Source organism: Hippocampus bargibanti, linkage group LG08 (genome assembly GCF_051943395.1).
Source record: "Hippocampus bargibanti isolate YZ-2025 linkage group LG08, ASM5194339v1, whole genome shotgun sequence".
Lineage (NCBI taxonomy): Eukaryota > Metazoa > Chordata > Actinopteri > Syngnathiformes > Syngnathidae > Hippocampus > Hippocampus bargibanti.
The window spans coordinates 1,488,235-1,510,373 of NC_142741.1; the positions used below are offsets into that span (position 1 = coordinate 1,488,235).

General features: G+C 39.8%; 1 protein-coding gene and 1 long non-coding RNA gene across 7 annotated transcripts in view; both read left to right on the plus strand.

The window, feature by feature from the left end:
- Positions 1–19,752, plus strand: part of kcnj3a (potassium inwardly rectifying channel subfamily J member 3a) — a 52,292-nt gene extending 32,540 nt beyond the window's left edge. For all 5 annotated transcript variants that reach the window (XM_089002520.1, XM_089002518.1, XM_089002519.1 and 2 more), the window contains 2 exons: positions 855–1,071; positions 16,342–19,752. In XM_089002520.1, the coding sequence (XP_088858646.1) occupies positions 855–1,071; positions 16,342–16,931 (807 nt within the window). In that variant the 3' untranslated portion in view covers positions 16,932–19,752. The remainder of the gene's footprint in view (positions 1–854; positions 1,072–16,341) is intronic.
- Positions 19,753–20,764: 1,012 nt separating this feature from the next.
- The window catches only part of LOC148894248 (uncharacterized), a 96,660-nt gene continuing 95,285 nt past the window's right edge, over positions 20,765–22,139 (plus strand). The window contains exon 1 of one of the 2 annotated variants that reach the window (XR_016115906.1): positions 20,765–20,795. This is a non-coding gene — a long non-coding RNA (uncharacterized LOC148894248). The remainder of the gene's footprint in view (positions 20,796–22,139) is intronic. The other variant, XR_016115905.1, reaches the window with a different exon arrangement.

A 22,139-nucleotide genomic window follows, 5' to 3' on the forward strand; every position in this document is an offset into this window, starting at 1 on the left:
CGCTATTTGCCAGGTTATTATTATTATGATGATTAGTTTGTTTTTTTAAGTTTAGCTCACCGCTTATTCTCACCAGAGTTGCAGGCATGCTGGAGGCTCTCCTCGCCGTCCATTCAACCATCCATCCAAATCCATCTCTCCATCCAAATTCAACCGTTCTCCCAAATTCAACCGTCCATCCAAATCCAATCATTCATCCTTCCATCCATCCAAATTCAACCATCCGTCCAAATCTAATCATTCATCCATCCTTCCATCCATCCAAATCCATCCATCCAAATTCAACCATCCACTCAAATTCAACCATCCATCCATCCATCCATCCAAATCCAATCATTCATCCATCCATCCATCCATCCAAATTCAACCATCCATCCAAATCCATCTATCCATCCAAAATTCAACCAATCCATCCATCCAGATCCAATCCTTCCATCCATCCAAATTCACTCATCCATCCATCCACTCTTCCATCCCCCAATCATCCATCCATCCACCCCTCCATCTCCCAATCATCCCTCCATACACTCCTCCACCCATTCATCCAATCATCCATCCAAATCTAATCATACATACAGCGATCCAAATTCAACCATCCATCCATCATCATCCACCCAAATTCATCCATTCATCCATCGGTTCATCCACCTAAATTCAACCATTCTCCCATCCATCCAAATCCAATCAGCTATCCATCCATCCATCCATCCATCCATCCATCCATCCATCCATCCATCCATCCATCCATCCATTCATTCATCCAATCATCCATCCAAATCCAATCATCCATCCATCCATCGCAATCTGTGAAAATGTTTTGTTGATCCATTCTCCCCCTGTGTCCTCACCCTCAGTCCCGACAGACCCCCGAAGGCGAGTTCCTCCCCCTGGACCAGTTGGAGCTGGACGTGGGCTTCAGCACCGGCGCCGACCAACTTTTCCTGGTGTCGCCGCTCACCATCTGCCACGTGATTGACACCAAAAGCCCCTTCTACGACCTCTCGCAGAGGTCCATGCAAACGGAGCAATTTGAAATTGTGGTGATCCTGGAGGGCATCGTGGAGACCACGGGTGAGTGCGCCCGATCCGCCATTTGCTTTACTTTGCTTGGAATGCCAAGGTGAAGTCGCTACGCTAATCTATCTTTTTCCAAATGGCCTTCTTATCCAACCCGTGATTGCATCGTATTGATTCTGGCGTCTGTGGTGTACGTCGCTGCTAATAGTAGCGGTTAGCGTTTGTGCATCGCAGAGGATCGATTTGGATTTTCACGTCGCGTCGATCGCAACTATTTTAACACGACCGGTGCGATGAAACCAAGCTCGGCGTCAACGTAAAATCGGGAAGGAAATTTTAAGATCGTAATCAGTGTCTGAAACTCGTGACAAAAAGTTAGTGGACACCATGGCAGACAACTCTGAAAAGTTGCCTCATCATCTTGAGGAATGATCCCTTGTAGGTGCTTTCTCTGCCGTAATTTTACCTAGTTCCTCATCAATTGTGTTCTGTTTAGCTGGGTTGATAGCTGAAGTGTACAGATGTCTTGTGCGGGTTATTTGTGGAGCTTGATTGATGGGATATTTTAACCTTGCAGTCGGCAGTCTTCCTTTGAACGATCAAAGTCGAAATTTCACTGTTTTCTCTCCATTTTATCACTCCCTCACTGCCGTCTGAAAGAATTGCAAAGCGGCACTACACATTTCTATTTGGGTGACTGTTCAGAGGCTTTATGGCGACGGGGGAAGAAGATGTTTAAATGTCTGCTGGATTTGGTGCCTGTGGGGAGTCGCTGGAAAAGGTGGTGAGCAGGGTGCGGAGGGTCCAGTAGGATTTTTTTTTTCTGTACCCTTGTTTCGATTTTTGCTTTGTGCAAGTCCTCGAGAGTGGGTGGGGCGCTTCCATTTATCTAGCTATCCAGCTAACGAGCTAGCCATCTCGCTAGCTAGCACGTCTGCTTATGTGTGGGACAGATGTTTTTGTTTGTGTTTGTGTCGCACTCTGAAGGCACCGCAGTGTTAATTTTGGCAAATGTTCGACAAGCAACATGGACGACGAACGCGATTTAAACGCACATTTGGACACTCACAGATGTAGCCGTTCAGATTGACAGCGTCAGACGACTCGGTACAGACCGCTACGGGCCTCACAGTCACAGCTTGCGGTCTTATTGCTTATTTTAGGGCAGTTACGCTGGCTTTGTTTACCTCCTTCCCCCCGATGCTTCCGCGCGGCCGGATGAGTGTGACGGCGGCGGAGGAAAAACGGGGAGAAACAATCCCGTGTTAAAAATGGATGTACAGTGAAAAGTGTAAAAATCTTCAGATGCTTTCATTTCCGGCCAATGCAACTCTGTTTCCATGGCAACCTCTGCTTGAGTATGCGGGATTGCAGCACTGCGCCTAAACTTAGCTTGTTTCATTGCTATAATACGACAACGATAACGGGATTTGTGTAATAAAGCAGACAAATATGAGACGGCGCAATAGAATTGCTTTGTTAAGATAGCGGCGTGGCGATGCGTCTTGAGGAGGAGTTGGCTGAAATGGAGGAAAGGGGAGGGGGAACAGATCACCCACCGGCGGGATTGCCGCACAATAGGGCTGTCATAACATCCAATCTTGATGTGAAGTCTGGTGTTTGTTAGCTCCGAGGATGTCGTCCAACCCACCTGATCCGCCCGTTTGTTTTTATTTATTTATTTATTTATTTATTTATTTATTTATTTATTTATTTATTTATACAGGCATATATTTATCTATCCAATCAGCTATTTGTTTATGTATTGTTATTTATTTATTTATTTATTTATTTATTTATTTATCTGTGCAGTGATTTATTTATGTATTTATTTACGTATTAATTCACAAATTTATTTATTTATTTATTTATTTATTTACTTATCCAGTCATTTATTCATTATTTATGTACAGTAAAGTCTCGTTATATCGATATTCAAGGGAGTCGGAAAAAATATCGATATAACCGGGACTATCGATATATCCGACCCTGTTTGCATGTAATTTTCTCCGTGCGTGCATAGAAATAGTATCGATATAACCGGGACTATCGATATATCCAATATCGATATAACGAGACTTTACTGTATTTATTTATCCAGTCATTTATTTATCCATCCAGTCATTTCTGTATGTATGTATGTATGTATGTATGTATGTATGTATTTATTTATTTATTTATCCAGTCATTTATTTCTCGATTCAGCCAGTTATTTAGTTATGTATGTTTTTAATTTATTTATTGAATCATCAAGTTGTTTATTTATATATCCGGTCATTTATTTATTTATTATTTACTTATTTATCTATCCATTCCGTTATTTAGTTGTTTATTTATGTATTTATTTATTTATGTATTTATTCATCTGGTCATTTCCTTACCGATTCAGCCCTTTACTTATTTATTTATTTATTTACCCATTTATTCATCTATGTATGATTTTTTTATTTTTTTTATTTATGCATTCATTCATTCATTTATATATTTAGACATTTATAATTCTATTCTTTTTTATTTTAACTCAGTATTTATTTACCTATTCAGTCATTTATTTATTGATACATGAAAAGTATTAATTCATCATGCTCCACATTGTCAAGAGTTCATGAGTGACCCTGGATTAAAATATATATATCTATTTTTAAATATTATTTAAGGGGAAATTATAAACATGTTGCCCGTACTATAATTTATGTTGTAATAGCAGCATTCACCTGTAGGGGGCCACCCACATTTAATTACATGTACATCATGCTTAGCATCACAAATAGGAAACGGGTGATTTGCAGCGATATATGAGATTGTTCTACTTCCTCCCTCAACTTCTGCATTGTATAAGAAGAACTCCCCTCGCTCCCCCTCCTCGGGAGTCGCAGCCCAAGGTGCTTTAATCTTAACTTCACGCGCTCTCCAAACGAGACGTGTAGGTTCTTGTTGTTGTCACCTGGAACCCCGCCAGCGGTGGCTCCGTGGCTCTTTTGTTGTTTTGTTTCGTCTTTACTCCCCAGATGATGAATGTTTTCAAGGGTGTTTTATCGGCTTGACATCGCAACTACAGCGAGAAAGCGACACACAATGCATTTTGGGTACTTTGTTTGGTCTGAAAACATCGTGTCGATGGCGAAATGAGAAGGAAAACACATAAATAACGCCACGGTGAATCGTTGTGTGTTGCACCAAGACTACTATTTGATACTAGTTGACACAAATTCCCAGCGGACAAATCAGCCCATTTCCAACGGAGCTTGTGCGCCATCTTGTGCATTTTCTGGGACACTACACGTCACTCTTGATCCCTCAAAATGACCCAGAATACCTTCTTTAATCGATTGCAAACATGTATGCTTTCCTCTTCAGAACTATTAGAATCATATTCATAACTGGATGAGTAACAAGAAAGCATTTTCTCTGAATCTGAACTCTCTGAAGATCATTGTTATGATTCTGGAGCAAGGCAGTTTGTGAAGGAGTATCCTGCGGTGACATGACAAACAAGGGGGCGGGACTTTCTGAAAATCCCCAATTCCGAGCTCATTTTGTTGCAGTTTTGGGACACTTGAAGTCATTTTCAGAATTAGAATCATCTTTATTGAACATACAAGAAATGTGTTTCCGGTAGAACACGCTGCACTAGTATCATCAGCAAAAAATTGCATTGAGGCACTATACAGTTCTATTTGGGTTACTGTTTAAAGAAGCTGTTTAAATGTCTCCTGGATTTGGGGCGCATGGATCGGTAGCGCCTGCCTGAAGGGAGTAGATGGAAAAGGTGGTGGGCAGGGTGCAGAGGGTCTAGTAGGATTTTCCCCGCCCTAGTTTGGATTCTTGTCGTGTGCAAGTTCTTATTGGTGTTTTGCATGTGACTAAAAATATCAGCCTGCGTCTTTTGGCTATTTTCGATGCTATCAAACGTTTTTCTGATGTCAGCTAGAAAACAAAAAACATGCTGTCGGTTGGTTGTCTTTTAAGGCGATAATATTGGCAGTTTGGCTTGTTTGACGAGCTCGTGATGCTCGGGCGGTGTTGGCCACGGGCGTCATTGATTGGTTGAGCTGCCACCGTCCCTGAAGTGCAGGTGAATCAATGGCAAAGCCCAAACACGAAGCCACGTGATCATGTTGCGTTCGGGCAAAGACGCTCCTCGGGGGGATTTTCTAGCTCTATTCTCGTCACTCCGATTCTCGTTGTCTGGACTTGTTTTTTTCGGACTTCTCCTGAGGCTTAGCGTATCAAACTCCTTGTTGTGCTCATTTATCCAATCGTAATTAGACTTTTAAGATACGCCAGAAGGATTTGGGAAATACGTCGGAACGGCGGGGTTGACCAATCACAGGCCCGAATTGATAACCGATGAATCCATTAGGATTCTTACAATTGATTGTTGATTAATAGCATCGTCAAGGCTTGCTTGTGCTTCTGTTAGGATTTTTTTGGGGGGGTAAAAGATTGGTCTTTTGCATTTTATTGCTCTAAATATATGTGTTTATACAGTATATATGTATGTGTATTATATATACAGATTTTATATATTATATATTTCTATCTATCTATACACATTTATATTAGATATACATATGAAATAATACATCATATATATACATATCGTTACTTTATATGTGTGTATATTACATATACATATTTGATATATCGTATATAGATATATATAATATTTTATGTATTATACATAAATATGGCTGCCGCTGCTCACCCACAAAAAAAACTTATCCTGTGACTACAAAGTGACCTTGAGAGTTTCGGAAGGCGCTTTGAAATTAAAAAAAATAATAATATTATTATTATTATTATTATACATACAGTATATAATACACATTTTAAAATGTGTAGTATATACTGTATATATTTATATATACTACATTAAGTTATAAATATAATACATTAAATATTATATTACATATGTGGGTATATTATAGATATATATACCTATTTGATATATTATATATAGATATATATAATATTTTATGTATTTTATATAAATATATACAGTATATAATACACATTATATATAAAATATATACACACATATACTGTGTATATGTTTGTATGTGTATTATATCCTTGAGAGTTTTGAAAGGCGCTTAGAAATGAAATGTATTTTTATTATTATACATACAGTATATAGTACACATTATAATATGTGTAGTATATACTGTATATATTTATATATACTACATGCAATTATAAATATTATACATACAATATTGTGTGTGTATTATTTATACATATTTGATATATTATATATAGATATAATATTTTATGTATTAAAATATAAATATATACAGTTTATAATACACATTATATAAAATATATGCACACATAACCCCCTCGTCCCCCCCTTCCCCCCAAACACACACACACACACTCATTTTCCTTTGCCTCGCATGTACAGAAGCAATAAAAGCTCCGAGCCGCCAACTACTGTAAGCCACTTTGGCGAAAGGATCGCACACTTGGACACAATTTCAACGGCACAAGGGACTTATTTCCGCCCTGGAAAAGTCTTACAGTGAAATAAACGATGGAATGTTTCTAGATTATTTTTTTTTTTATATACAGCTTGGTCACCATAGAAACAGTTGCTGCACTAAGCTTGAAAATGGCTTTGGATTGAATTTGACTTTTAACCCGCAAGTCAATAGACAGAAAGCTAGCTAGCCGGCTAGTAGATAGCTAATAGATAGCCAACAAACCGGAATAGCTCATGGAGAAAAGCTAACTAGCTAGCTAGCTGATAGATAGATAGATAGATAGATAGATGGATAGATGGATAGATAGATAGATAGATAGATGACTTGAATCTGGCTGGAATCACTAATTTGATATACAGTGGGACCTTGGCTTACGCACTTAATTGGTTCCCAGACAGAGTGTGTAAGGCGAAAAGTGTGTATCACAAAAATTAATTTCCCATAGGAAACCATTAAAATAAGAATAATCCGTTCCCAGGTCTCCATAAAATCTAATTTTCAACTAAATAAGCCTTAAAACTACAAACAATATACCTTATTCTATGTATAATAAATGTGTTATTGTATTGCCATGAAAGAAATACTGTACATATATTATTTTTTTTCGGTTGTAGTTTTTGATGTGTTCTGTTATTTCATTGGCTGTCAGTTGGGCGTCAACTGTAACTCAAATCCCAAAGTTCTTCTGAATCAGAATCAGAAAACCTTTATTCGTCCCACAATGGGGAAATTTCCTTTCATCTATTGAAGCTATTGCTAATTGATTAGCATTCCTCATTTAAATGCGCCCATCACAATCAGTTCCAAAGTCCTCATCGTGTGAGGCCCCTCTCCCTCTTTTGCCTTGAACACATGACACGTAATCCTCCACCGTGACTAAAAAGAAGCTTGTCGAGGGACTCTGCTGACAGCACGGCGCTAGTTAAGCTAGCGTGTGTTTGTATGTGAAAGATCGAAACAGACACGGGTGAGGGGGGGTTGCATCTGAGAGGTACTCAGTGAGCTCTTCTCTAAATAGAATAAAGAACTGTTCGATGGCGGAATCCTTTTAAGACTTTTTTTCCCTCCCCCCCCACAACCAAACTCAATTTCCACACGGCGTCTTGACGCATCTCCAAGATTGACATGAGAATGCATGACGATTGTCCGCAAGTGAGAATACGATCATGGCTAAACGTCGTGACGATAGGATGACTGGGTGAAAATCACTCTGTTGTATTGTTTTTCTTTCTTTCTGGTTCAACTACGATCAAGGCTGCTTGAGTTTGGTGCTTTTCGATTGCAGCGGCGGCAGTTGGGGGCCCCCCCCCCCCCCCCCCCCCCCCCCCCCCCCAGTCCTCCTAAAAAGAAGCCATTTTATCTTTGCTGTCACTGTGCTGACTCTGCGCCTGCCGCACTCTGTTAGGCCACAGAAGCTGCGCACGATTAGGAAACAAATAAAAAAGCACAGTGATACCTTGGCTTACGAACTTAATTGGTTCCCAGACAAAGTGTGTATCCCAAAAAAATAATTTCCCATTGGAAACCATTAAAATGAGAATAATCCGTTCCCAGGTCCCCATAAAACATAATTTTCTAATTTTCTAAGCCTTAAAACTACACAAAATATATCTTATTTTATGTATAATGAATGTGATATGGCTTTACAGTTAAATAAATAAACTGTACTGTATAATAAAGTTGTTTTATTTACCTTTGTGATGGTCCTTGATGGCTTGATGGAATGGAGTGGCCGGTTTCATCAGCATTAAACACTTGATGAGGAACATCGCCTTTTTCTTTCACCATCTTGAGGAATGATCCCTTGCAGGTGCTTTCTCTGCTCCGTGTGTATCCCGAAAAATAGTTTGTATGCCAAGGTAAAATTTTCATAAATGTAACGTTCGTAAACTGAAAAGTTCGTAAGCCAAGGTGTTCGTAAACCGAGGTATCACTGTACATTTATCGGGAGCTTAAAGTAGAGATGGCCTCGGGGGTTTGATCTTGGGATGCGATGAGGATGTAGCGTGTACACGCATGTTGGGTTCAATGGAGGCTTTGGGTTGTCCCGAACGTGCGAATGTGAGTGTGAACGCTCGATGCTAATGAGGCCTAGCGCGATAGAAAATGCACGGGTGAATGCAACCGAGATGAGGAATATTTTTGGTGATGTAATCATTTCAATTTTGTTTTTGTTTTTAATCACGTGATGATAGTCGATTCAACATTGATTAATTAATGCCTGTGGTATTTAGTTTGAATGCTTCCATTCATTTTTCTTAATTGCTGGTTTAATAAATTCAAGTTTTTTTTAGTAAATGTGCACATTTTATTGTCATCCTCACTCAAGTGATGATAGATTGAACGTTGATTATTCGGTGTGTATTTCACCATTTTTTTCATTTTTCGTTAACATTTCATTTGTAAGCGCCTTTCAAAACTCTTTTAAGATCACTTTACAGTCACTGGATCAGTTTTTCTGTGGGTGAGCAGCGGCAGCCACATGCGCCAGCGTTCATTCAACCCGGAAGTAACTAGATAGCTAGCTATTAGACAGCCAACAGATAGCCAGCTAGCAAGCTAGCCAATAGATAGCTAATAGATAGCCATCTAATCAGCCAGCCAGCTAATAGCTAGCTAGCTGGATAGATAGCTAACAAATAGCCAGCTAGCTAGCTAACAGATAGCCAGCCAGCTCGTTAGATAACTAATAATAATAATAATAATACATTTCATGACAACACAAAGACACAGAGTCATTCTGCGAGGGTGCCGATAAAGCCCTGATCAGACCTCTGGCAATGTTTTTCTCTCCCATGAGGGGGCATCATTTGCCTTTTGTCCATGTTACAGCTTCAGCTGTTGTTAAAACGCTATATACGTCAATATGTATGTATTGTATTTTGTACAGCCACCTCCACTTCATGCTCAGATAACTCCAGACCCTTATAACTTAGTAATTAACCATTTTTTGGATGAAAGAACGGCGTCTAAGGTTTCTAAAGCGGAAAAGAATGTTTATGTAGTGCTAAACCTCAATAATATCGATGTTTAGTGTTTCCTGCCTCTGCATCCGGACTCCTGATGAATAGCGCTTACAAAAAAAAAAAAATCCACCGCTGGCTTATTGAACTTTGACTGATTTTACTTACCGTATACGATCCACGTCATGTCCCACTTAAAATATATCGTATTCTACTAACGCATACTCTCTCATAATGTACCGCTTTAATTCCAAAAGACACGCGTGGCGTAAATAAATGCCTGGAGCAACTAGCTCAGCAAAAAAAAAAAAAAGATCTTATATCCATTAAATATGAATGTTCATTCAGATTTATCATGTTCATCCTCACATTGCTGAAAGTCGTCTTTATCTTTTATCCAAAAGGGCACTTTTTTTCCCTTAAACTCAGCAAAGGATTATTTTAATGCTGTTAGGGCTGTCACACGGTTATTCCAAACGACAGCGCTGAACTGCCGGCTGAACTTCAACTTTGACAGACCCCTGGAAGCTTTGTCCCCCCTCCCTCACCCCTTTCTCTTGAGCTACGTTATTTGCCTAAAATGCTAAGCGAGTCGAAAGCCAGAAAAGAAAGCGTGCGAGGAGAATTTGCCTTGCTTCAAATGAAACATCCTCATTCCTGGAGAGACGCCATGACGGGGTTTGGAAATCACATTGACTTTGAGTGGTTGGATTGGACCTTTATAACATTAGATTGATTAGCTAGTTAGCTAGCTGGCTCGCGGGCTAACTAGGCAGCTAGCTAGCTAGTCGGCTCACTGGCTAACTAACTAGTTATATGGCTTGCTAAATAAATATGATAGGTAGATAGATCCTGTAGATAGATACTGTAGATATAGTGTAGATACTGTCGATAGATACTGCAGATAGATTGATACTGTAGATAGATACTGTGGATAGGTAGATCTGTAGATACTGTAGATAGATACTTTAGATAGATACTTTAGATACTGTAGATAGATAGATATCGTAGATACTGTAGATAGATAAGTCGCTGAGTAGCTAGCTAGAGAGATAGATAGGTCGCTGGTTGGCTCGCTCGAGAGATGGGTAGGTAGATAGTTAGCTAGGCCGCTAGGTAGATAGCTGAATAGCTAGATAGGTCGCTTTTCATGGATGTAAAGTCCAAATGTTTATGTGTAAATAATAGCTATATTTGTAGTCTTGTTTATAGTCCCACGGTGGTGTGAAATGACATTAAAGAATTAACCATCAGTACAAAGAACCCGGAGTCCTCTGTTTCGAATGGGAGCACAACCTGGCTAAAGAAATGGAATCTATATGGGAAATGTTATTGTGTTTTAGGGAACAGAATTTTGAACACAAATGGCGAAAAGACAAAATGAATTTCCAAGTGCAGATACCAGTCTCGGAGAATTGTTGCTATTTGTAGCCTAGCCCCATCCGAAAAACAGGGGGAAGGGTGGCTGTACTGGACAAACTAGTCTGTCGGTGTTATGCTTTATTAAAGGGGACAGTTTAGATTGCAATTCCAAAGGAAAAAAAAACATCTTTTCAATCCCTTCCGAACCGATTGTATTCAACCTTTCAAGTTCTTCTGCGTAATGGAGGTGCTCGGTTGGATTATTTGGTGGGTGAACCCTGCACATTTGAAATAAAAAAAAGCAAGGTGTCGTGAGTAGCTCTCATTACGGGGGCTCGTTTTTGAAGACAGGCTAGCCCGGATTGAAAAATGTAATAGTCTAGTCAATCGAGGCGAACACACCACCATTTACGGTGAAGATGAAGCGTAATAGATCGGCACTTACACAATTCTCTCCTCGGCATGGGCAGAATCCGATGATGTTTTCTTCCCTGTAGCCCCCCCCCCCCACCCCCACCCCAGACACCTTTTCTCCAAGCGTTGTCATTTCCCGCTGTTTATGAGCCCCCCCGGACTGTGCACATATGATCCTTTATTGCCTTAAAATATGAGAACGGTAATTATGACTCTTCAAATGTACTCTGTGGAATGTTTCCACAACTACAAATACAAACGTCTTTACCCGCTAGCATGACTCAGACGTTTCCAGACCCTCGAAAACTGACGCGTCTGCCTCACAAATCAAATGTGTTTATAAAAATAATTCTAAATAAATAAAAATGGTAGAAGACCGAACTAGCTAAATTGAAAATCAAGTCTCATGCTGAGTCAAAAGCCAAATAATAAAACTGAGTGTTATTACAGGCCTCGGTCGGTTCTTCTGAGTCACAAACTGTCATGTGGTGTTCCACAAGGTTCAATTCCGGGGCCTCTGCTGTTTTCATTGTACCTTCTGCCTTTAGGTTCCATCTTAAGGAAATATAGTATTTCCTTCACTGGTACCATGATCCGGTTTAACAGAGAGGTTGTTAGGAGGTAATACAATACAATACAATACAATACAATACAATACAATACATAGGGATTTATATAGCGCTTTAACAACAGCTGAAGCTGCAACAAAGCGCTTAACATGGACTGGTATCATATACAGTGATACCTCGGTTTACGAACCCCTGGGCTTACGAACCTTTCAGTTTACGAATGTTAAATTTATGAAAATTTTACCGTGGTATACAAACTATTTTTCGGGATACACACGGAGCTGCCACAATGAGTAATGTGTCGTTCGCGAGCGAGCCCGTTCTCCTAACAAGAAAATGGTGGCTGACTGTTGTTGTCCTGTATTACACGCACCCAGTCTTCGGTTAAAGCCATGTGATTGGTCAAGAACGAAGCAGTGAGGGGTTGTGGTTTAAACATTAAAGAGACAGGTAGACGACAGAGAGAGAGTGAGAAAATGGATAGAAAACAGTGAAATTTGGACTCGTTTGAACTTTGATAGTTCAAAGGCACAGTGTAGACTGCAAGGTTAAATTTCCCATCGATCAGTCTCCACGAATAATCCATCTGTACACCTGATGCAAAAAGCTGACAACAGCTAAACAAAACACAATTGATGAGGAACAAGGTAAAATTATGGTAGAAAAAGCACCTACAAGGGATCATTCCTCAAGATGGTGAAAGAAGGTTACGTTCGTCATCAAGTGTTTAATGCTGATGAAAACGGCCACTCCATTCCATCAAGCCATCAATGACCATCACAAAGGTCAATAAAACCACTTTATTATCCAGTGCAGTTTATTTCATTAATTTTAATACCATAGCATATTTATTATACGTAAAATAAGGTATATTTTGTGTCGTTTTAAGGCTTAGAAAATTAGAAAATTATGTTTTATGGGGACCTGGGAACGGATTATTCTCATTTTAATGGTTTCCTATGGGAAATTAAATTTTGGGATACACACTTTTCGCCTTACACACTCTATCTGGGAACCAATTAAGTTTGTAAGCCAATGTATCACTGTATAAGCATTTATTTTCACGGTCGACTTGTAAGTAGTTCCTCCAGGTGACTCATCCAATCGTGATTCGTAATTTCCTTTTGCGACGCTTTGAAATAATTGCCCTTGAACACCGTCGTATTTAATTCCTGAAAAAAGACCTGCAACGGTGAATATTTGTGTCCGTGCAGGCCCAAATTGTGGAAAATCAACTTTGAAAACCAGGTTGATGGTCAGAATCTTTTCAACAAACAGCAGAGACGGCTCATGACTTTGGAGTACACAGATTCCTATAGTTGGTTTCCATAGAAACACAGAATCTCAGGCAAGCGTGGCTTCTTGGCGTTACGTAAGGTTGCGCCCGTGATAAGAAATACACACACTTGTGTCTTTTTTTGTCTTTTTTTTGGTCTCAATTGCTATTTTTAAGACTGAGACACAAAAGAAGCACTCCATGCTAGGTTTTTTTTCACTTTTTTGTCTTTCATGTCATGATGTCGAGTCCCGCGCATGACGCGCGAATCCCGTTGCCGTCACCGTTGTGTGTGTGTAAGTGTGATGCCGAGCAGCTGCTCTTTAGCAACGCAATTAAATACGGATGACACAAACGCCTCTTTAATTACAACCGCGGCCCAGGTGTCAATCCTCGGACAACCCCCAGTATATTAATAACTCGCATGACAGGGTTATAATATTGTCCCTTTTCACTGTGATTAGCGATTTTTTTTGCGTTCACTCAACCCGGAAGTAACTCAAACAGATAGAAAGCTAGCTAGCTAGCTAATAGATAGCTAGACAGCTTATAGACAGCTAGCTAGATAGCTAATGTTTTTCTGTGGGTGAGCAGCGGCAGCTACACGCGCCAGCGTTCACTCAACCCGGAAGTAACTCAAACAGATAGAAAGCTAGCTAGCTAGCTAATAGATAGCTAGACAGCTTATAGACAGCTAGCTAGATAGCTAATGTTTTTCTGTGGGTGAGCAGCGGCAGCTACACGCGCCAGCGTTCACTCAACCCGGAAGTAACTCAAACAGATAGAAAGCTAGCTAGCTAGCTAGCTAATAGATAGCTTGACATCTAATAAATAGCTAGCTAGATAGCTATTGTTTTGCTTTGGGTGAGCAGCGGCAGCTACACGCGCCAGCGTTCACTCAACCGAGAAGTAACTCAAACAGATAGAAAGCTAGCTAGCTAATAGATTGCTAGACAGCTAATGAATATCTAGCTAGATAGCTAATGTTTTGCTGTGGGTGAGCAGCGGCAGCTACACGCGCCAGCGTTCACTGAAAGCGGATGTAACTCAAACAGATACAAAGCTAGCTAGACAGCTAATAGATAGCTAGCTAGATAGCTAATATGTTTTTCTTTGGGTGAGCAGCGGCGACAGTAAAGTGACCTTGAGAGTTTTGAAAGGCGCTTATAAATGAAATGTATTATTATTAATTATTACCTATCTAGCTAGCTTGCTAGCTATCTATTAGCTATCTACTAGCTCGCTAGCTATCTATTAGCTATCTATGTAGCTGTATGTATACTCTGTGGTTAGTTTGTTGTTTGTCTGTTTATTTATTGCTATCTAGCTAGCTTTCTATCTATTTGAGTTACTACCAGTCTGGGTTGAGTGAACGCTGGCGCGTGTGGCTGCCGCTACTCACCCACAGAAAAAAACATATCCTGTGACTGTAAAGTGACCTTGAGAGTTTTAAAAGGCGCTTATAAATGAAATGTATTATGATTATATGTATACAGTATCTATATTATTAGTGCGCAATTGCTATATATATAGATATGTATATCTATATATATATATATACATATAATATATATTGTAATACCGTGAATACCCCCGAACGCCGCGAATATTCACTCACTCACACAGACATCAGCTAAATTCTTTCATGACCTTGGCGACCAATCCCGCAATGCTCTCCACTTTCAATCACGACATCCTCATCTCACTTTGGACGCTCGCCGCGACCGCGACTTTACGTCGGGTAATTAAAATGGCGGACAACAAGGTGGCACAGTCACCATTTTCCCTAATGGATTTCAACCAAACTTTGACACCTAGCGCCCCCAACCAGACGAGGAGGAGCCCCTTTCGGACCCCTAAGAGCTGATTTAATCTTTTTTTTTTTGTTTTCCATGCCAAGTTAATTATTGATTATTTGAAAGCTCACTCACGTTAATGAAATAAATAGGCGGCCAAATGGCTCGGAGCTTTGCGGTGGTGGGGAAAGTGGTAAGATGTAATATGGCGGTGGTGTGGGGGGGGGGGGGGGGGGGGGGGGGTGTAATGGCAGCCACTCAATAATGGTGATGAGCTGTCACCCACTTAGCGGCAAATAACATGCGGCTGATCCGCTCTCATTTTTATTCCCGCTGGAACATTTTCACTTTGGACATTGTGTTACTTGAACATTTCAAAATAAAAGCGCAGAAACACCTTTTCCGAGCTCATTCACTGCCATTCACGGATTTATTCAGGAATTGAAAATATGACGGAGAGCGCCATTCCCCAAATTTTTTTTTCATGCTTGGGTGCCGATCAGGCGCTTTATCATGGTATCTGGCATTTTTTTCCACAAAGGGGCAGCGATTCCTTTTTTCCATGTTAACGCTTTGTTCCAGCTTCAGCTGTTTTTAAAGCGCTATATAAACCAATATGTATGTACTGCATTGTATTTTGGACATCCACCCTCATTTCAAGCTCATATAACTCCAGATCCATATAATTTAGGAATTAACTCTTTTTTTTTTCTGATGAAAGAAGAGAGTCGAAGGTTTCTATTTATGTCCTATAACTCAATATTCTGTGGGGCCCAGAATTTAAGTGACAATGACAAAAACCCTGGCACTGATACATTTTTGTACATTGTCTGGCAATGAATGAGTTAATATATACACTGTATAATATATATATATATATATATATATATATATATATATATATATATATATACACAGTGTGTATCTATACAGTGTATATATACAGTGTGTGTGTGTGTGTATATATATATATATATATACATATATATATATATACATATATATATATACATATACACATATATATATATATATATACAGTAAAGTCTCGTTATATCGATACGGATATATCCATAGTCCCGGTTATATATACTATTTCTATGCACGCATGGAGAAAATTACATGCAAACAGGGTTGGATATATCGATAGTCCCGGTTATATCGATATTTTTTCGGACTCCCTTGAATATCGATATAACGAGACTTTACTGTATATATATATATATATATATATATATATACATATACACATATATACAGGTATATATGTATATATATATATATTCGTGAGGCGAAGAGTGAGCTAAAGTGTTCGTAAGCAGAGGTATCACAGTATATGCGTGTACTTATACGTATATCGCTATATACGGTTCCCTTGGCTTTTGACAACCCTGTCCTACAATGACTTGACGGCCATAAAATGACATCATCTCATCTGTCGTTTATCCCACTCGACAGGGATGACGTGCCAAGCCAGGACGTCCTACACCGAGGACGAGGTTCTCTGGGGACACCGTTTCTTCCCGGTCATCTCCTTAGAAGAAGGCTTCTTCAAGGTGGACTACTCCCAATTCCACGCCACCTTCGAGGTGCCCACGCCGCCGTACAGCGTCAAGGAGCAGGACGAGGCCCTGCTCCTATCTTCGCCTCTCATGGCGCCGTCTTTGTGCAATAGCGGCGACAAAAACAGCTCCATGGACTGCCTGGAGACCCTGGAGGACAATGACAGCACCACCAAGCTGCCCACAAAACTCCAGAAGATCACGGGGCGGGACGGACTCCCCAAAAAGCTGCTGAGGATGAGTTCCACCACATCGGAGATGACTTACAGTTTCGGAGATCTGCCCATGAAGCTGCAGCGAATCAGCTCCGTGCCAGGCGTGTCCGACGATAAGCAAGGAGGGAAGGCCTCCAAAATCTGCACGGAGCCCATGAGCAAGTCGGTGGCGGATCTACCCCCCAAATTGCAGCGATTGGCCGGGGGAGGCAGGATGGACGGACATCTGCCGCCCAAACTCCGGAAGATGAATTCCGATCGTTTTACATAAAGAAGCCAATCAATGGATGGACTTTTGACTCCTCCCCTCTTGTACTCGTCCTGATTTAGGAATTGACATTTTTACTTCTGTACAATATGCGCACAAATGCAATCTGTGTATCATTCCTTCGTAGCCGTTCTTAGTTGGCAATCGAAAACAAGTTTGAAAAAGCTATTTATTGAGAGTATATGCAAATTTAAGTGATACATTAGTAAAACATAGTTTTCTTGATTAGCATACCACACCTCTTAAGTTCTAAGCACAAACAGCTGTAAGCAATAAAACATTGTCTTTTCCGTGAACTAATACATTTGGCTAAACCTGGCTAATGAGCTCTTCCTGTGAAGGAGTTTCAAGTCTTAAATTACTTCGGTGATAAAGGAGTTTCCCAAGTCCTAAAGGTCAGATCTCCTAGATGAAGATGACAGTTTAACAAGCTGTGTCTGTTGACCTCAGATTGACCCCAGGTTGTCTGTGCTTCAATTGTGTATTCGAGTCACACATGTTGACGAAGCATATAACAGCATGAAAGTTTTAAATCGGATAACTTCTTATTCTCTATCGCCAGTGCTTTATCGGCAAACATGACAAAAACAAAACCCGAAGAAATTGGGGAATGGCGCTCTAGGTCATATTTTCAATACCCGAATAAATTCGGGAATGACACTGAATGAGTTAATAAAAACGAGTAATGATGCACAGATTGGATGCCGTGGAGCACATGAATCTCCGGCGGTGTGACATATTACGTACAAGCAATCAGACTCTCCTTTTTAGGACGATGTACAATTAGCACAATCAGGCATGTAAGAAAACAGCGCATGTAGAAACCCAATCTCAATAATTCCTGGCATGAAATGTTTATATATTAAAGAAAAAAAATACAATACGGTGATACCTCGGTTTACGAACCCCTTAGTTTACGAACTTTTCGGTTTACGAACCGAAAATTTTCTGAAAATGTTACCTTGGCATACGAACTTTTGTCGGGTTACACACGGAGCTGCCTCAATGAGTGATGTGTCGCTCTTCTAACAACAAAATGGCAGCCGACTGTTGTTGTCCTGTATTACACGCCCCCAGTCTTCTGTTAAAGCCACATGATTGGTCAAGAACGCAGCAGTGAGGGGGTGTGGTTTAAACATTAAAGAGACAGGCAGAAGACAGTGAGAGAGTTTCAACTTTGATAGTTCAAAGGCAGACTGTAGACTGCAAGGTTAAAATTCCCATCAATCAGGCTCCACAAATAAATAAATCAACCCAGATAAACAGAACACAATTGATGAGGAACTAGATAAAATTATAACAGAGAAAGCAGCTACAAGGCATCATTCCTCAAGATGGTGAATGAAGAAGGCTACGTTCCTCAGCAAGTGTTTCATGCTGATGAAAGCGGCCACTCCATTCCATCAAGCCATCAACAACCACCACAAAGGTAAATAAAACAACTTTATTATACTGTACAGTTTATTTCTTTAATTATAAAACCATAGCACATTTATTATACATAAAATAAGGTATATTTTGTGTAGTTTTAAGTCTTAGAAAATTAGAAAATTATGTTTTATGGGGACTTGGGAACGAATTATTCTCATTTTAATGGTTTCCTATGGGAAATTAATTTTCGGGAGACACACTTTTCGCCTTACACACTCTTTAAGTTCGTAAGCCAAGGTATCACTGTAATAAATAAGTTCATTAGTGAATTTTACAAAGAGTGGAATATTGCACAAAGCCATAAGATTTTAAAGCAACATGAAATATGATTCTATTTGTGGCGACGGGACGCCGCATAACATTTGTTCCTTGAGTTTCTTGCTTTGGTTGTTTAATGTAAAGTTGTTGGCAATGTTCTGTTACTTGCATGCTGACTATACAAAAAAGGTAATAGACAAAGATGGGTTTATTTATAGCCTTAATTATATTACCTTCTTTCCATCTTTACCTTTCCTTTGCTCTATTCATCGACGCGCCGAGTTGCTGTTGCGCCATTTTTAATGACTTTTATTTTATTTGTTTATATTGTCAAAACAACTGCCTTTTCTTTGTCCACTGCATCTCATGCCCCCTAATGAAACGGGCACAAACAGCAACGCAATTTCACACGTCCTTATTAAAGTCAAATTTCATTTCCAAAAAAGGGTCTTTCGCTGTACTTGAGAAGCACAATGCAATCACTCCATCGCATTCAGTTAGCATTTTACGTACGGGAAAGCGGTGTTAGCATTAATCCTCGTAGCCGCTTTACGGTCTGTGTACTCGAATGCCGTTCAAGTGCCACTTTTGATCATTAAAATCGAACCGGTGAGAGAAAAATGCAGTGGAAGGCCATGCATGTCCCTCCTAGGCCTTCAGTAGTGCTATGTCTGAATCACTGCATAGCTGCGAGTGTGGTGTGATTTACTACACGTCCACTAGAGGGTGGTGCTGGCCAGCAAATAACTGACGAGTCCTCACCCTACGTCACTGAAGGAACGCCCCTGACCGAAAAAAGGACACATTATAGCAGTCCTTCCATCACATCAATGAATTTTGCTGTACTTGTTTGGTCTGAAAATGTTGTGTTGCACCAAAAAGAGGCAGAAGAGGGCGACAAAGCTCCATGTTATCAGTCTGTGGAAACGGGCTGATTAAGTCCTCACACGGAGCTTGGCCACCATTTTCTGCCTCTTTTTTGGTGCTACATTTCCCCCCAATGTTGCCTCAAAATGGCACGGAATAAATTCTTTAATCGATTGCAAACATGTATGCTTTCTTCTTCAGAACTATTTGAATCATATTCATAAGTGGATGAGTAACAAGAAAGCATCTTCTCCGAATCTTAAGCCATTGTTTTGATTCTCCAGCAAGGCAAGACGTCTTGGGGTGACGCCACGAAGAAGGGGGCGGAACCTTCTAAAACTGGCCACTTCCTGGTTCATTTTTTTGCAGATTTTGGACACTTAAAGTCATTTTTATTGGTGTTTTGCATTTGACTAAAAATATACTGTGTGTTTTGTGTATTTTAGATCATATAAAACGTTTTTCTGATGTTAGGAAACAAATAAGTGATGTCGGTTGTCCTTTAAGCATTTTTTTTTTTGCTTTCATACTGTATATTGCCGCCGAAGCTGAAATGGCTTTGTACAAGTTGTGTGTTACCGAGGTAACACTGCACGTCTCTCTCTTTCTATTTCTCTCCATTCCATTTTATAGAACAGCAGTGATTGACAGTCAACTGTCAGTCACTATTCTCCGCTCCCAGCGGTTGATCGCCTTCCCGTGGCGCTTAAAAACGTTTACCTTTACGAATTTCGCACGGCATTTATTTCTCCTTTCGCCGCATCACTTGGCTCCCGTCGGCTTGACGGCGAACTATTGTGCAGGTGACATTGGATGGCTGCCATAAAAATAACAAAGATTTGCTGCCATGTTGTCGTCATGTTGCGTTTCTCAAGAGCGGAACATTTTTTCCCAGATTTGTTTCCCTTTATTTTTTTCCTGCTAGGTTTTCAAACAAAATCTGGTCTTGTCATTAGTTTATCCAGGTGAAAAGATTAATTCGTTAAAACTCTCGACATTGACATTTTATGTAAAAAAATACGTTTATTTCATCGTGTTTATGACATTTCTGCATGCCATTTAAAATAATTTCTACAATATTCTTAAAATTATGACTAACAACAAATTGATCACATCGAAAACAAAATATTTTTAAGTGTTGGAGATAAATGTAACGATTTATTAAATCAACGTATACGGTTATTGTCGTTGTTCCTAACATGTCCACGAGTGGGCAGTGTAAGACACAAAACGTCTTTACTTAATCAAAATAAAGAGTAGAAGAAGAAAGGCACGACGATACGCGACAAAATCCGTCTACGAAAGTTACACGTGAGTTTCGTTGTGTTTTATTATCTGTGTATATTGCGAATATTTGTTATTTAGAAGCACATAAAAACGACACTTGTTATGTTTAGCCTAGCGCCGAATGGTAGCGATAAGCTCGCCGTGGTTTTATACAAATAATCAACATTTTAATATGTTTGTGTGTGTTTTTAGTTCTTAACGTTGTGTGTTAATAAGCAGCTTAAAGCAAAGCAATGTTGAATCTATTTTGAAAACAGTTGCCATAGGGTTCTCACGAGAGTGTGGATAGAATAAAATAATATTAATTGACAGATTAATCGGTTATTGAAATCATTTTTTTGGGTGGGGGCAATGTCATAGCCAGATTTTCTTCATGCACTTTAATTGTTTTGATCCTCCCATGTGGAAAAAAAAGCGTTAGTATAATAGTTGCAATGCACTTTATTGCTGTCACTCATATGGCTTAAAGGACAACCGACGCCACCGGACAAGTTGTGTCCATAATTTGTAAAATCACTTCAAATGACTTCTACTGAGCGTATTTTACAAAGATTCCACTGCATATAACTATATTTTACGTTTTAAGACTCGCGCTGAATATTCCGGAAGTCTTGTCACGTTTGGAACGCCCCTGACTGAGAAAGTGACACACAATGCATTTTGCGGTACTTTGTTTGGTCTGAAAACTTCGTGTTGATGGCAAAATTAGAAGGAAAACACGCCATGGTGAATCGTGTGTTGCACCAAGACTACTATTTGATACTAGTTGACACAAATTCCCAGCAGACAAATCAACCCATTTCCAACGGAGCTTGGGCGCCATCTTGTGCATTTTCTGGGCGCTACATTGCTGTCATTGACTGCTCAAATTGTTATGGGAGGACTCCTTTAATAATTTGAATCATATTCATAACTGGATGAGTAACAAGAAAGCATCTTCTCCCAATCTGAAACCATATTTTTGATTCTAGAGCAGGGCGAAGACATCTTGGCGTGACGTGACGAACAAGGGGGCGTGACCTTCTGAAACTCGTCATTTCCGAGGTCATTTTGAAGTAGTTTTGCGACACTTTAAGTCATTTTTATTGGTGTTTTGCATTTGACAAAAAATATCAGCCTGCGTGCGTTTTGGCTATTTTAGATGCTACAAAACGTTTTTCTGATGTCAGTTAGGAAACAAAAAAATAGTGTTGTCGTTTAAATAATAAGCATTTTTATTTGCATTTTTATTTTTGTAAGACTATCGAGAGGGAGGCTGCTAGAAAAAAAAAACACTACCATCTCAATTCGTTCTGTTTTTTGACCTCATGTGGTTCACCTCTTTTTTTTTGTTGAACCAACCCACGGGAACAATCAGAAGAGCAAAAC